A 17309-nucleotide genomic window follows, 5' to 3' on the forward strand; every position below is an offset into this window, starting at 1 on the left:
TTTTCGTATAGTTATTAACGGATGAAAGAAATTGGTTAAATTTCGGTTAAAAATAACCAAAGCTCAGACTTCACAAATGAGCCTAATTTACAGTCAAAACAAAGCAGGATTGTATTTGAGCCGAATGTACAGTCATATGAGGCAAATCTGGACATATAGGATGAATAGGGACAGCTATTTCAACTATACTTTCACTCATCAGATCATATTTTTAAATTGTTTATGTAAAAACATACATAAACAAACAAGTTTCTAAATTTTATGCAATTAAGTACTCTGAAAACTAATGTCCTTACTTAGACTGTAGTCTCGATTCGCCACATTTAACTGAAGTAATATTTTATGTACAGAATTTGTTTTGGGAAGATCTGCTTTATTTGTATAACCTCAATCGTGCACAAAAAAGTGCAAAGCTGAAATCAAAGCTTTGGTTATTTTTAACTGAAATTTAACCAATTTCTTTCATCCGTTAATAACTATACGAAAACTATTTCATTACACTACTTTTCTCAAGTTGATTTTATGCAAAATCTTCCAATCTTTCGAATGAAAATGGTTGCGTAATGATAAGTGGTTGCAAACACGGTCAAAATTCAAAATTAAGAGTAAGTTTCTCAAAAACCCTTAAAATTACCCTTGAAAAAATATTTTTTTAAATGTTTTTCAAAGTGCGATAAAAAGCCCTCGCGATTACCTTTCCAACGATATATAACTTTTTGATGTTTGGTAATGTATTTTGGGAGATATCATTTCTCCAAATTAGGGCATTTTTTCGAAAAAATCCATAGTTCAATACAAGTTTTTATTTACAGGTGGCTAACGGCTGACATTTTCAATGGTTCGAAGGTTGTTTTAATGGTTTTTTTGGTGCGCTGAATCGAATGAGAACATTGCCGTAACGATTTGAGAACATGTGCATCTAGTGGGACGGTTTCAGCGAGAATTGCTCATCTGCTAGTAATTTAAAAATTCCTAAAAAAATAGATTACATTTATGCTTTTTATTTATGAACCTTTTTTGTTTTTGTTAGTATAGAACTAATATTTTTTTTCGATTTTTTGATTTTTTTAATTTTTTTTCATTTGGCCCGCAAGCTCATGTGAGCTTCAAATTTGGCCCGCCATTCAAAAACTTTGAGCACCCCTGAATTAATTGATTCTATTTCGAAAGAGCCATGACGTCAACGCCATGAGACCCTGGATAAAATTTTGTTTGTTTAAAACCCATGTTTTCTTATAAGATTCGGAAATAAGTCTATGATTTCGAATTGCAGTTAATTTCATCAAAATGCATTTTTTTTAAAAAAGAAATGTTATGCATAATGTTAAGCATATTATATTTCATTATTATAGCATTATAATATCAAATTACCATGAACAATATGGCATAAAAAAATATTTATTACGGAATAGTACCATACAAAAAAAACAGATTTACAACATACAAAATTTGGCAATATTTTAATTTTTTCTATTGGTTGCATAAAATTTTCAACTTCATTTTTAGATGTAAAATCAAATTTGCAATCAAAAGTACTCTAGTGAAATTTTCATAAAATGCACCGTTTTCAATTTATAGCTATTTTAAGGTAACTTTTTTGAAAATAGTCGCAGTTTTTCTTTTTTTTTAAATTAGTGCACATGTTTGCCCACTTCTGGAAAAAAATATTTTTGATACGACCCTTAGTTGCTGAGATATTGCCATGCAATGGTTCAGAAACATGAAAATTGATGTTTTCTAAGTCTCACCCAAACAATCCACCATCCACCACCTTGAAATTTTCCGATTTTTTCGAAAAAAATATTTTATTTTTTTTTAAATCAAGACTAACATTACAAAAGGATCAAACATTCAATATTACGCCCTTTTGAAATGTTAGCCTTGATTTTATTTTATTTATAAACTTTCACAACACTAACTAACATTTCAAAAGGGCATGATATTGGATGTTTGACCTTTTTGAAATTTAATGAAATTTAGGTTTAATTTAAAAATTTTTAGCTATTGTTTTCGAAAAATCGGAAAATTTCACGGATGTTTCATATTTTTACATTGAAAATCATAACATTAGTTGCTGAGATACTGACATTAGAAAAAACTGGGTTGTTTGGGTGAGACTCAAAAAACATCAATTTTCCTGTTTTAAACCATTGCATGGCAATATCTCAGCAACTAAGGGTCGTATCAGCAAAGTTCAAAAAAGCAAAACATAGAGAATTTTCTCAGCTTTCCAAAAAAAATTTTTTTTTAAAGTGGGAAAACATGAAAATTTATTTAAAATAAAAGAATAACTGCGATTATTTTGAAAAAAGTTACCTCAAAATGGATTTAACTTGAAAACGGTGCACTTTATAAAAAATAACTAGAGTACTTTTTGATTGAAAATTTGATTTAACATCGAAAAATGAAGTTGAAAAATTTTTGCGACCAATATTTCGATCTTTTGAAAAAATCAGTATTAATTCAAAAATTTAGACCTCGGTCAAAGATTTTTTGCTCAACCTGGAAATTTCTGAAAAGTTGCCATTTTATGTCCTCTAAAACAAATCAAAAAATGAAAAAAATAAATAAATAAAAATAGTGTTTTTTTTTGCTAATCAAGTTTCAGTGGCAAAAAGTGAAATAAAAAATCACCAAATATTTTTTACCGTGTATCATTTTTTTCCAGTGTAGTCCATATTCATACCTACAACTTTGCCGAAGACACCAAATCGATCAAAAAATTCCATCAAAAGATACAGATTTTTGAATTTTGATACATCATTTTTGTATGACAGCCGCCAAATTTGTATGGAAAATTATATGGACAAACTAATGATGCAAAATGGCTTCTTTGGGCATACCGAAGGCACCAAAAAAGTTTCAGTCGGATTAAAAGATACAAAAATTAAAATTGAAGAAAAAAGACCGATTCCGTAGAGAATTGCTCAGTCTCACCGAAACAACCCACCATTTTCTAACGTCGATATCTCAGCAACTAATGGTCCGATTTTCAATGTCGAAATATAAAACATTCGAGAAATTTCTCGATCTTTTCGATAACAATATTTTTTTTTAAATCAAGACTGACATATCAAAAGGGCGTGATATTGAATTTTTGGCCCTTTTGAAATGTTTGTCTTGATTTAATTTTTTTGAAAATATTGTTTTTGAAAAGATCGGAAAATTTCACATTGAAAATCGGACCATTAGTTGCTGAGATATCGACGTTAGAAAATGGTGGGTTGTTTCGGTGAGACTTAGAAAACATAATTTTTTTCTGTTTTTAAATCTTTGCATGGCAATATCACAGCAACTAAGGGTCGTTTCGACTAAGTTAAAAACTATCTTAATCCACCTATGTGGTTGGTGCCTTCCTCACTCTTTTCCAACATTGGGTGATATGTGATATGATGGGTTTGCACACAAATTTCGTCTAATTTCGTTAAGTTCCAGAATACAAAAAAACACATATCACTCAAGGGCTCATAAGTGGTATCATAAGTGGTCATAGCTTGAGACAGGGTTGCCAAATCTTCAATGTTTTGGACTCGTTGGAAAGGTCTTTCGATTACCTTACCATCGGATGATGGATCCGGACATTGTTTACATACATTTAAGTGAGATCGGCTACAAAAAAAGTACATAAATATCACTTAAGTGGTCAGAACTCGAGACAGGGTTGCCAGATCTTCAACGTATTAGACTCGTTGGAAAGGTCTTTCGATTACCTTATCAACGATGGGTCGGATGATGGATTCGGACATTGTTTACATACATTTAAGTGAGATCCGGCTACAAAAAAGTACATAAATATCACTTAAGTGGTCAGAACTCGAGACAGGGTTGCCAGATCTTCAATGTTTTAGACTCGTTGGAAAGGTCTTTTGATTACCTTACCATCGATAGGTCGGATGATGGATCCGGACATTGTTTACATACATTTAAATGAGATCCGGCCACAAAAAAGTACATAAATATCACTGAAGTGGTTATAACTCGAGACAGGGTTGCCAGATCTTCAATGTTTTATACTCGTTGGAAAGGTCTTTCAATTACCTAACTAACGATGTATAGCATGATGATGTTTGGTTCAGTTTACTGCCTTTTATTCAACTTCCAAAAATATAAGAATCACATTTTTATACATAACTTTTGAACCACTTATCGAAACTTCAAACAATTCAATAGCAGCGTATGGGACCCTAAACCAAGTCGAATGCGACTGGTTTGGTCAAAATCGGTTCAGCCAGTGCTGAGAAAACTGCGTGACATTATTGGTCACATACACACACACATACACACACACATACACACACATATACACACACATATACACACACATACACACACACATACACACACACATACACACACATACACACAGACATTTGTTCAGTTTTCAATTCTGAGTCGATATGTATAGTGGGTTTTCGAGCTTTAAATAAAAAGTTCAATTTTAGAGCAGGATTATAGCCTTACCTCAGTGAGGAAGGCAAAAAAGCAAAATATAGTGAATTTTTCCATCATTCCAAAAATTATTTTTTTCAAAGGTGAGCAAATATATGCACTAATTTAAAATAATGAAAAACTGCGACTATTTTCAAAAAAGTTACCTAAAAATAGATTTAACTTGAAAAATTTTTGCGACCAATATTTCGATTTTTTGAAAAAATCAGTATTGATTCAAAAATTCTGACCTCGGTCAAAGTTTTTTTACACAACCTGGAAATTTCTGAAAAGTTGGCATTTTATGTCCTCTAAAACATATCAAAAAATGAAAAAAAATTTAAAATAGTGTTTTTTGCTAATCAAGTTTTAGTGACAAAAAGTGAAATAAAAAATGACCAAGATTTTTTTTACTGAGTATCATTTTTTTTCAGTGTAGTCCATATCCATCGATCAAAAAATTCAATCAAAAGATACAGTTTTTTGAATTTCATATATCATTTTTGTATGGACGGCTGCCAAATATGTATGGAAAATTATATGGACAAACTAATGATGCAACATGTCTTCTTTGGGCATACCGAGGGCACCAAAAAAATTTCAGTCGGATTAAAAAATACAAAAAAATCGAATGACCGAAATCTGAGAGAACTGCTCATTTTCGGTCTGAAACAACTTCATTAATTTCTCGATAAAGTGCATCGTTTATTTTTTTAGAATAAAAAATTAAAGCAAAAAAATATTTTTGCAACTCCGTCGTGAAACTACTTACATTTCCTGTCATTCTTGAATAACGAAACAGCCTACTTTTCTGTACCAAAAACAACAGAATTGAACAGCAACCCATTCCAAAACAAATGCCGAAAAGTTCTATTTTTCTGCACCAAAATGGATGCTGAAAAGTTGAATTTTTCAGCACTTGTTTGGAAAAGCTATACTTTTCAATATTTTTTTTAATTTAAACGATTTATTGACTCAACGCATGGAAATTTGTCCTATAATTCTGTTCAAATAGTGTTTTCAGAATTGGCTAAGACATTGCAGGGAACTCGTTGTAAAACTTGATTTTTTCATCACTCGTCGTATTTATCCAACTCGGTGAACCTCGTACGACTCGTGTTGAAAAAATCTTCTTTTTCACTATTATTTTGGACCTATTCCTATGATTTAAAAATCCTGATTCGGACCTCGGATAAACATTTTCAATTTGAAAGTGTAAAACTTAGCAATCATACGCCACTGCCATTACACTTCCAATAGAAACGCTGTCTCGGAATACCCCCTTTTACCCTTTTGGCCTGTTCCAACTGGTGTCTGGTGGAGAGCATTGTGCTGCACCAGTACGCCAAAAAGGTGGATTATCCGGGCTTGGATGTCGTCACAGGACGCCCTAGTCGTCAGAGAAACAGAAAAAAAGATTGAAAATAACCCTTCGAACCGGGTGCAGTGGAATTGTTGGAATTCCAACGAAAAAAAAGTCGTGAAATCGGCGTCACTTGGACTTAACTGACAGTGACAGCTCCAGAGCAGGGGAAGCGGGATGCAATTTTGTGTGCAACCCTTTCGAAAGCATGGCTGCTGCGTGAGACACGCTTGCGCGCGCGAAGGTCAAATGCCACGGAACGTGACCCCTTCCGGGTTGGCCCTTTCCACGTGCTCTGGGGTTGTGATCGGGGGAATGCTGGAAAGTTTTGAAGTTTGATGAAATTGCGGAAGTTTTGGATATTAAATGTTTGACGAGTTGAAGTTTGATTTATTGGACAGGACGGTAATGATTTTGGATGCCATTTTGATGCTTAAAAAAAGTAAAAGATTTAAACATATGATAACACACGACTAAGTTCAACGACTATTATGTGCAGAAGAAGCTTCCGCTTTTGATTAGATTTTTCTAGTGTTTGCAATCCACTTGTGTTCTGGAGCTTCATCCGTCTCATCGTCGTGTCGGTATGTCGGCCTATCCATCTACGACAGACATTTCTCGTATGTTTCCTATCCCTTTTCAGTTCGCTACTCGTCACAAATGTGTGTGAGAGAGAGTGTCTTTTTACCTTTTTCTTCAAAAAATATGATCTTATCAAAAAATTGATTCATTTAAAAGGCGAGGTGTTTGTCTCTTGTTTTGAAACTCCTAGAACTTAATTTAGAATCCCCCCAAAAAATGAACCCATTTATAGACCTTGCATAATGCAGTTACACGCGCACGTACCGAACGCAGAACTTTCCCAAAACGAATCGTGTGCATCGCGCCTAGCCCTTATGAATTTTTAATGAGCAGCCACCGCCGCAGAAGAGCCCGCGAAAACCAATCGATTGATTGCACTTGCACAAGTGGCCGCTGCGGTCTAGCGCGCACCCATCAATAGTTGATGATGACCGGAACCCCGAACGGCCGGGTGAAAATGTGCGGTATGACCTTCGGCACGCCATCACCCTTCCGGATGAGGGTTGTCGGCGGTCAACGCCGACTCATTAGAAGGTGGGGTTGTATAAAAAGGACCGTTCTAGGTACAGCTGGACATCAGTAGCAGTTGGCAGGTTCTGACCACAAAACCACACGTGGAAGCAGTCGTTTGATTCTAGTTGAAGCAGTTGAAATGTTCCGATTTGTAGCAGTAGTTGCCCTGTTGGGAGTTGTGCTGGCGTACGAGCACCACGGATACGTCAATGAGGTCAAGCACATCCCGTACAAGTACTACGGTGGTATGGAGGGAGGTATCGAGGGAGGAATCGGTATCGGAGGTGGTATTGGCGGAGGATTCGGAGGAAGTCAGGTGAGTTAGTTGGTATAAATGGTGGGATTAACGTCGATCTACAGCGGCTACCTCGTAATTTTTAGGGAGGCTACAAGGAGGAGAGTGGTCTGGACTACTACAGCTATCCCAAGTACAAGTTCGAGTACGGAGTGAAGGACATCCACACCGGAGATCACAAGAGCCAGTGGGAGATGCGTGATGGAGATGTTGTCAAGGGAGCGTACACCTTGGATGAGGCCGATGGAACCCAGCGTATCGTGGAGTACTACGCCGACAGCAAGAACGGTTTCGAGGCCAAGGTTAAGAACATCGGACACGCTATCGAGGGAGGTATCGGCGGTCAGCAGGGAGGAATCGGTGGCGGATACGGCCATGGTTACAGCTACAGCAAGCTGAAGAAGTACAACTAAGCGTCACCCTAATGTGAGTCTTTGAGCTTCCATTTCCGACTACTGAGACCTTGTACCTAGTGCTGTGATCTGTCCTGAACGTGCTACGACATAATGCTATTCCTCAATAAAAAGTGAACCAAAGCTGATGTGGGTCGTCATTTATCATCCCGTGTTACATCCGTTTGGACGGGTACCAGATGTGTCTCAGCTGACCTTCAGAGTAACCCTACGCACGGCTTTAAAATAATTAATCTTCCCGGATACGGTGGGGGGAGGAAGGTCCGGTACGGGCTTTTGTGCGTGTCAGACCGGACATGAATACGAGATTTGTGTTCTACATTAGAATCAGGGAGGTATCAATTTGTCCCATTTTCCCTGCTGTTTAGTTTGTCCTGAACCATTAGGCTGATACATGATTTATCTATTTAAAACATTGAGCAGCTTTTCGAGAATTCAATCCACAACCTATTCGTAAAACAAGCGTAGCTGCGAATCTCCCGAACAATGCATCCGTATGCAAAAATCTAACCCTACTCTTCACAATGTCAGGCTAAATCCTACAACGCCGCAGAGTTAGGACAAACGATAGTACATATCTGCCTGACCTTCTCACATACACGAGAGGCTAGCATGTGTTTGTTTGTTCGCAATCAACGTGGTAGATTTGGGGACTCGTCGTCGTACTTATTTAAAGGTCTCCACAGTGGAATTAAGATTTGAACAACACGCACACGAAACGAAGACTGTTATTACCATCGGGGTAGCTTCCCCAGCTCAGCTCTCTATCTGTAGCCTAGAAGAGGTCCGTTTTGTCATCATCATTATCGAGCACGGAAGCTGGCACTCTTGCGTGGGCTGAAGGACGTGCCATAGGGGAGCAGTCCGGACTAATGGGGAATCTTTTCTGATAACTTTTTATGGTCGATTTACGATTTCAAACGACGACACACCCGGAACCCTTCTTTTGGTCTATTGAAAAGCACCGACAACAAAATATTTCAATCTTCACGGAAAATACGGATCCGAACCCCCTAAAGCAGGGGTGCTCAAAGTTTTTGGAGGCCGGGCCAAATTTAAAGCTCAAATGAGCTTACGGGCCAAATTTACAAAAAAGGTTAAATTTCTGTTATTTAAAAAAAGTGTATTCAAAATAATAGAAACCACAAAATAACTGGTTTCTATCGGTATTGTTGATTTTGTTGTTTCTGGTATTTGAAAAAAAAAAGTTTTTAGCTGATTGTACTTGTGCTTTAAAAAAAATAATTAAGTTCTGTTTTTATATTTCGAAAATGGTGGAAATGTTGAACAATTCATCTATAAGTTAAGTGGCTAATGAATGGCTAATGAAAAATCGTTGAGATCTAGATTTTCAACATTTCAATGAAAAAAAAAAAAAACTTTTAGAAAATGATTTAAGCTTCCGTATAGTTAACCTGCAATCATTATTTTCAAAAAAAAAAAGCGAAACAACATTTATTTATTACATCGAAAATTTACTAAAATTCAAATTATTTTTAATAAACTCAAACATGCTCAAATGATTTTAAATGCAAAGGAATGCATATTTGATTAATTTCAGCTAAATGCACTTAAATTTCATTTTTTTTTAGTTTTTTGAAAATATATTTTTGCTCCTGGCTTTCGAGCCAATTTTTTTAATAATGGTGAAGGGGTGGGTTGATCGACGAAAGCTTTGTAAAATATTTGCTGCAAACTTGATTCTCAGATTTCCACATTTTGTCTGCCTGAGTCAGTTGATAGTCAATCAGATTCGTTATCTAACTGTAATGAGTTCGAATCCCTAAGGAAGAACAATGTAAGTTTGAGGGTCAGTTCATAAAAGGGTCATTATGACTTGCAAATTAATAAAGAAAACTTTTATTTTTGCAGCTATTACTGAATTCAACCGAAGACAAACTTGAACGTTTTTTTGATATTTCTAAAAATGTTTGATAAAAGTTTTGACGATATTTACAAGTTTCACTCACATTGAAACGTGTGAAATTGTTTTAATTACAAATTATTCCCTAAATAATATAAATATAATCCTAAAGTGAGGATCAAAATATTGATAAATCATAAGATATTTTTTATTAACAAAAAAATAAAAAAGATTAGCATAAAAAAGCTTAAAATAAACCTTAATTTTGAAAAAGTATAAAATCACTTTACAAGTGGTCAACGGGCCATTTTACATGATCATTCAAAATGGGTCCGCGGGCCACAAAATATCACCTCGCGGGCCACGTTTGGCCCGCGGGCCATACTTTGGGCACCCCTGCCCTAAAGCATGTGTGCTAGCTTGCGTCATTCGCACGTTACACACGTACTTGAAAAATTAAAGGGTGCTCCAGAGAAGCCGTTCCGGTTGAGCCCGCTGTCATCTCCCATGGTACGGTACGTGTTAGCGTCCGACGAATGAGCTTTTAGCACAGGTTCTGGCGGTGGGTGGTAAGCCAGATGGACACCCAAACTAAAGTAGCTTGCTATCGAATGTGACTACTAAATGTCGATATGTATATAAATAACTAAGAAAAGTGCAGATGCCTTCACGCACTCCATTGCAAACATTGACATTTTTTTAAACTGATGGAATATGATTCACTGAATTCGCAAATCTTCAAGAACATGGCTTTAGGTTTATATTAAAGTTGTTGTCTCTCGGGTCGTGTGGCATCCAAAAATTTCACAAAAAGAATTGCAATGGCATTACTCCAAGTTTCCGTTAGATTTTCAGTGTTTCAAAATGAAACTATCATAAAGTTTCCCGTTCTTTCGGAAAAAAATCCCTAAAACACTTATTTTTGACCATTCCAAATATTAGGGTTGATTTAAAAAAAAAATTATGGTGGTTTTATTTAATGATACAAAGCTGTTGGCTTGCCAATCTAAGTAGGGCATCCAATTTTCCCGGATTTTCAATTCCCGTGATCCCGTTTTTTTTAAGTCATAAAATCTGCGTTTTTTATTAAATTTGTTATGTTTTAAAGCTTAAAATCATAGAATTAACTCAATAATATTAACTGGCTCAATAATATAAATCTACTGTTCAATGTAAACAAAAACGGCTGTTTTAAATAGCTTAACTGGTCGCATAAATGTCCCAAATCGTGTGCTCTTTCAAAAGAATCCATAACATCCAGTACTTTGTTCTAGAAATCTTGGGGAAATCCAGTTTTTTCGTGAAAACTTAACACGTAGCCTTATGTGTGGGACAAACTTGCCTTACGTTTTCCTCAGTTAGCTGTTTTTGAATATGGGACATTAATGCGAACATGTACAGTTAAAAGATATTTAAAATTGATATTTGGATTTAAAATGAACTGAAGATTTTTATCCAATGTGATTCTAATTAAATTAGTATTTTTTTAAATGACATGACCAGAAAAGTTTGACAAATTTCTTTTAAAAATGAAAACGAAGATCGAGACTACCAGGGTGGCCACTCAAGTCGGGAAAGTCGGGAATTCGCCATAATCCACCAAAAATCGGGAAAAAGTCGGGAATTTATGTTTTTTTTTTGTCAAAAAGACGGGAATTATAAGCATGCTTGATTGAAAATTATTTTTTTAACTCTTGAATAATTTTGTAATATTTTGTAAAATTCTCAAATTGAATTCACTCAATTCTGCTTTAATAACTTACTTTAAATTTAAGGTTCTTTTCACTATTTTAATATATTTGAGTATTGAAAAGCTGTTCAAAATCTTAAATAAAATTGGAGTCTTTGACACAGATCTTTATAATATTTTTCATGAATCATATGATCTCTATAAATTTTTGTTTATCATACAAGAGGTAAAGTTAATGAAAAACTAATATAAAAATAGAGCCTAATAGCCAGCTTAGAGTTATGATTCTATTTCATTTTGTCACATAGATTGAATATTTGAAAACAGGTTCCAACTTGAGTTTGGCAATGGTTTTTTGGTAAATATTGTTAATTGTTTAATTAAATTCTTTAAGTAATTAAAATATGTTTTTTTTAATGTTGCCGTTAAACTTTTTTTGTGAGTATGGTTAAATTACTACTATACATAAAGCTTGATTTTCAGTTTTCGGAAAACTTAAATATCGAATAAAATCCAAAATTTAAAAACTTTTTTACGTTTTGAAAACATAAAGAAAATTTTGAAATTGCAAAAAAAATAATCGAAGAAATTTAGAGTTATTGCAAAACTGTTTAATATTGACTTTTCTTATGGAAAGTTTTTTGTTTGAAATCATTCTTTAGATAAGAAATGCGTATTATTTGAGCATTCTGGAAAAGTCTGGAAAAAGTCGGGAATTTGAAAATGGGATTTGAGTGGTCACCCTGAGTGACTACATACTAAATAGGTACAGGAGATTTTAAAGCAATAAATTTGGAAAACAGTTTCATAATTGTTTTGTTCTGTTCTGTTTTAACCGAAGTCGTTCAAAACATTATTAAAACAAGTATATAAATTAATATCATATATTTTTCCAAATGTAAAATCATAAATATTCGTGTTACGTATTAAGTATTATATTTAAAATATAATACTTAGTTTTAAAAACTAAAAATTAAATAGAAAATATTTAAAATTTAGACATTTCGCGTATCTGTAAACAAAAATTTAAATAGTTTTAAAATTCAGAGTAGCCCCTCAAGTCGGGAAATCGGGAAAGTCGGGAATTCGCCAAAATCCGCCAGAAATCGGGAAAAAGTCGGGAATTTATGATTTTTTTTTGTCGAAAAGTCGGGATTCCAAGCATACTTGTTTGAAAATTAATTTTTAACTCTTGAAAATTTTGTAATATTTTGTTCAATTTTCAAATTAAATTCATTGGATGACATCGACAAAGATTTTCATAATATTTTTTATGAATTAAATTATCTCAATTGATTGTTGTATATCAAACAAGAAGTATAGTCAATGACAAACTAATATAAAAATAAAGCCTAATGGGCAGCTTAGAGTTATGATTCTATTTTATTTTGTCACATAGATTAAATATGTATTTCCAACTTGAGTTTGGCAATGTTTTTTTTGTAAATATTTTTAATTGTTCATCTAAATAAAACTATGTTATGTTTTGAAAACATGAAGCAAATATTTAAATTGCAAATAAATTAATTTAAAGAAATGTTAAGTTATTGCAAATTTGTTTAAAAAAATTGTCTCTTCAAACATTTTGCTTAAAATAAATGAGAGAGCATAAAACCATATCAAACTGAATTTTCATTTGAAAAAAAATCGAATACTAACCATTAGATTAATTAACATTGATTAAAAAATTAAATAACAAAAATCACAAAATTTAAAAAAGGCGCTTGGCAAAAACATTGCTTGATATTTTTCTAAATCATTTGAGAGAATAATAACAGCAATTATGTTTTAATCGTTCCTTGATTTAAAATTTTAAAGAAGTTTTAAAAAAATTAAGAATACAATTTTAAATTTAGTTATCTTTAACTTATTGCCATTTCCAGTTGAATCGAAGCATCAAAAACTACGTTTTCCAATTTAAAAATATCATGGATGTTATAAGTATTGGTAAATTTTCGATTATTTTAAAAAAACTAATTGTTTGTGTTTGTACTCCGAATCATGATAATGAATTTCTATTTTTAAAGTATTTTTTTTAATTTGTTGGTCATTTTCTGTGTTTACAAAAAATGCCAATACAATTAATTAAGAATTTTTTTTTTCGGTGGTTGATTTTGATTTTTCTTATAGAAAGTTTTTGCCTTCCTCACCTCAATGAGGAAAGGCTATAAAATCACTCGAAAAATGAACTTATTTGACCTCGTAGACCCACCTTCACGTATACCTATCGACTCGGAATCAAATTCTGGACAAATGTATGTGCGTGTGCATGTCTGTAAGTCCGTGCACCGAAAAATATGCACACGATTATCTCCGGATTGGCTGAACCGATTTGGACCGTGTTGGTCCCATTCGATCCATCTTGGGGTCCCACAAGACCCTCGTTAATATTATGAAGTTTAGCAAAGTTCTTCAAAAGTTATGCTAAAAAACGGTTTTTAGGTGGTTTTTTGTTTTTTTGTTATATACTGTTAGAAAGGTATTTGAAAGACCTTTCCAATGCATTCAAAAGATTGATGATCTGACAACTCAATCAAAAGTTATGAGCACTTAAGTGATAATTATACACTTTTTAGAGGCCGGATCTCAAATATTTTGATGAAAAAGTTGTCCGGATCTATCATGCGACCCATCGTTGGATAGGTAATCAAAAGACCTTTCCAACGAGCCCAAAAGATTGAAGATCTGACAACCAGTTATAAGTACTTTAGTGTTTCCAATACGCTTTTTTGAGGCCGGATCTCAGATATTTTGATAAAACAAAGTGTTATTTATTCACTTTTTTGAAGCTGTGTAGTGTTTTCACTTTTATAAATGCAAGGAAGGCACCAACCAACTAAAGGTGGATTAAGTAACGTTTTTGTTTGAAAATCAGATAAGAAAAGCCTATTATTTGAGCTTTCTGGAAAAGTCGGGAAAACGTCGGGAATTTGAAAATGAGATTTGAGTGGTCACCCTGAATTTTCCCTAACAAGCCAAATTAATATCTTGAATTTGTTTTTTTTTTCATTTTCGGAAATTGCCGGAACAAACTATAGAAATCCCGGGATTTGGGAATTCCCGGTTTTGGAAAATAGCCGAGAATTTTGACTCGAGAATTTCCTGGGATGAACGCACTAAATCCAAGCAACTTTGTCGAAGACATCGAAAATGTATCTCGCAATCTACGCCTTTTACGAACATTTGAAAAGGCCCTTAAACACGTTTTTTTTAACCATATCAAATGTTAGGGTTGATGTAATTTTGTTGAAAGAACGCAAAATTTTACTTTGATTAATTTTTTTGCCATTTTGAAATCGGACGCGTACCTGCTGTTTTTTAAATAAACTAAAAATTTAAACTATAGTTTTGATCGTCAGAAGAGGTCAGGGAATAGGGATTTTGGTTTTTGGATCTTTGAGTCGACACCATGTTTAATAATGCAAAATGGTGTCGATTTAGCAAATTTATTCGAAAAAAACTCGTGCCCTAACGTAGCCCAGTCAAGCCGATGTGAGTGTTTGCGTCTTGCCATTTGATGTGAAATGTATTTTGTGTTCTTTTATTCTCTGACATTGACATACTATTTGATGTGTCCCAATTTTGGGTGCACCCAACACAGCATTCCCTCGAAAAGCTATCGTGTGTGTGCGCGCGATGCTTTCGGGAACCTTCTCCGGTTGACAGTGCCTCCACCCCCTTGGCCATGGGCATTACATGTGGACCAGCACCGTTACTCGCCGAATTGTTTGCGGCTTTGCAAAGTGCCATAAGCCTCTCTCTTGCTGTCTCGTTCTATGGTTGGTAGGGTATTTTCCGTACTTGTATCCTGTTAGGAGGACAGTTTTCCATGCAGGCTCTCGAGAGCTTTCGGTTTGGACCGGAGATTGGGTGGTGTAGTGTGGGTTCGTGTCATCTCTCTGTTGCACATGCACCAGGTTCCGGCAAAACGATTTCCGGTAGTGCTCTTTGATGGAATTTTGCTAGTTGAAGAGGTTTTTAAATAAACTGCTAAACGTGTTTGAATTTAAAGTATTTTTAGTTTAGACATTTGCCGAGTTTCCAATGTATTGAGATGCAATTAAATCATTAGTAATTTCAACTGAAAAGATAATTGAAAATTCATTGGCTCGCAAAATTCTCATTACAAGTCTACCGTTCCAATTATAAATTTCAATGATCCACACTAATCAGCACAGTTCCGTGGAATCCACCTCGGTCTTGTCCCTTGGAGAAATCTCCGCAATTCACGTCTTGTTCTCGTTACCGAAAATCCGGAGCCCAATTTCCGGCACCACCTCCAGCCTGAAAACCATTTTACTCAGAAAGACCGATTAGGACACGAGCTCAGCAGCAGCAAATCCCAGGGAAAATGTCGTTTCCTTAGAACTTCACTTTTCAAACCCATGTCCTTCGGTGTTCGGTAGTACAAACATTCGGCTCAACTTGTGTGTAACGCTACTTCTCGAAAACAGCAAAGTAATAGCACCATCTGATGCAAAAGTTTTACGTATCCTCCCCCAAAAGTATCCTCAAGGGAATGCACTTTTCTCGGGCGATTCTCGGAAGCCAATAAACCACCGGAGGAGCGTTCGCCGTTTTTCTCCAGGGGGAAAGTGATGACGATGTATTACTTTGCTCTGGCTGGTAAAAACTCTTTCACTCACTACAGAAGGAGAAGGATAGCCTGGCACAGCCCAGAACATTACGTATTCAAATCAGGAAAATATTTAAAATATATTACAAGACAGAATGTCGGAGAACCGCGGGGAGGGTGGGGCGGTGTCTTATGGTGTTGTAGGAGTTATGGCCAGGACGAGTTCTTGCCGTCCAAGGATCAGTCGCAAAGCCACAAGCCTTTCCTTTTCGTAATACACGTCGAGGACTCAAGGGCTTGTTGTAGTTGATGGCTGCAATGGCTCTGTGTGGTTTGGAGCGGACTAGGGTTACCAGGTTTTGCTCCACACCAAAAATGTAAATTCGAACTTAAAAGAACTACTTTTGAAGATTTTGTAACAAAAATAATTTGAGATTCAAACCAACGGGTAACCCTAGCTCGAAATATTACAAATGACGACGAAAGGCGACGCTCGGGAAGAGGCAAACAAAACCGTCAAGAAGAAGAGGAAGAGCCAGCTTTCAACTTTCGGCTATGTGTGTGCCCACAGGGGGAAGGGGTTTCGACTTCAAAGGGTTCCAGCACGAAGCTTGGCGACACGACGAAAATTAAAGTTGTCCGTCGAAAGCGACTTCAGCTTGCCGGCTTTTTGCGGCTTTAGTAAAGCACTGATTTGAGACGACGAGCGTTGGTTGGGAAAAAAAAGTTGGGGGAAAACTAATAGCCAAGATTTTCGAGACTAATGAACCGATTTGTGGATTGTTTTAATCTTTATGGATGTAGCTTGAAGTTTTGCCCAAACAGAACCATTGATAGAGCACAAGTTAACCACCAAACCGCATGCATCTAATCAACATGATTTATCATTTCATTACAGCGAAAGTGTGAACCAGACTTTTGCAGGTTATGTTACAGCAACGACCACGACAATCCCGCAACCCACAGTGAGAAGCTATTGTGTTCATTATTTATGCTGAAGTTTACAACGAAAGTTGGACGGCAAGCTTAATCCAAGTTCTGCTGCAGCAGCACTGCTGCAGTGAAACGAAACCAGCAAACGATTTGGCAATAAGGAAATGTACCATTTCTGCATGGGCAGAGTTACAAAGGGTGAGGAGGAGATCCTTTTCTGAGGAAGGGCGTAGAAGAAGACACTAACGAGTTCGTACTTCGAGAAATTTTACTGTGCGAATTGCAAACCACATCCGTGGTACAAAAACAAATAAGTAAGCTTCTATGATTTATTAGTGGTAGGGAGTAGATCTAATTGAAGATCCATTTAATTTGAACATTCTCTATACATATGAGAGAAAACATCTTACGTATGGTTCATACAATTTTATAAAGTTAATGTACTAGCTTCATTTATCACCGTTAACAATATCAATATCAAACTACAAAAAAAAAAAAACAAAGAGTGTAAGGAGAATATTGAGATCAAGTAAATATACTGAACAAATTACTAAAAATATAAACACTGTATGATATTTATTATTCGTTATTAATACTAATAGTCGCGAGTTTTGTTTTCACATTAAAAAAATAAAACAAGAAATATACAGCT

The 17309-nt window shown here is 35.2% G+C and overlaps 2 protein-coding genes across 12 annotated transcripts in view; both read left to right on the top strand.

Annotated features, from left to right (window-relative positions):
* LOC6041261 (protein alan shepard) overlaps positions 1–17309 on the top strand; it is a 340069-nt gene that overhangs the window by 24391 nt on the left and 298369 nt on the right. The gene's annotated exons all lie outside the window — the stretch shown is intronic.
* On the top strand, positions 6965–17208 carry LOC6041266 (adult-specific cuticular protein ACP-20). 2 transcript variants are annotated; one of them, XM_038261547.1, is made up of 3 exons: positions 6965–7202; positions 7268–7607; positions 16623–17208. In XM_038261547.1, the coding sequence occupies exons 1-2, from the start codon at positions 7026–7028 to the stop codon at positions 7592–7594; spliced, it is 504 nt and encodes a 167-aa protein (XP_038117475.1). In that variant the 5' UTR covers positions 6965–7025; the 3' UTR covers positions 7595–7607; positions 16623–17208. The 2 variants fall into 2 exon arrangements, with proteins under 2 accessions (XP_038117475.1, XP_001850555.2); XM_001850503.2 differs by lacking the exon at positions 16623–17208 and having other exon boundaries at positions 7268–7722.

The sequence above is a fragment of the Culex quinquefasciatus genome, chromosome 3 (assembly GCF_015732765.1).
Source record: "Culex quinquefasciatus strain JHB chromosome 3, VPISU_Cqui_1.0_pri_paternal, whole genome shotgun sequence".
In the NCBI taxonomy this organism is placed as follows: domain Eukaryota; kingdom Metazoa; phylum Arthropoda; class Insecta; order Diptera; family Culicidae; genus Culex; species Culex quinquefasciatus.

What these genes read in the sequence shown, in the direction of transcription:
- LOC6041266 (XM_038261547.1), top strand. Translation starts at nt 7,026, where the DNA reads ATGTTCCGATTTGTAGCAGTAGTTGCCCTGTTGGGAGTTGTGCTGGCG. An exon ending in GAGGATTCGGAGGAAGTCAG is followed by an intron (nt 7,203 to 7,267) that starts GTGAGTTAGTTG and finishes CGTAATTTTTAG; the next exon opens with GGAGGCTACAAGGAGGAGAG.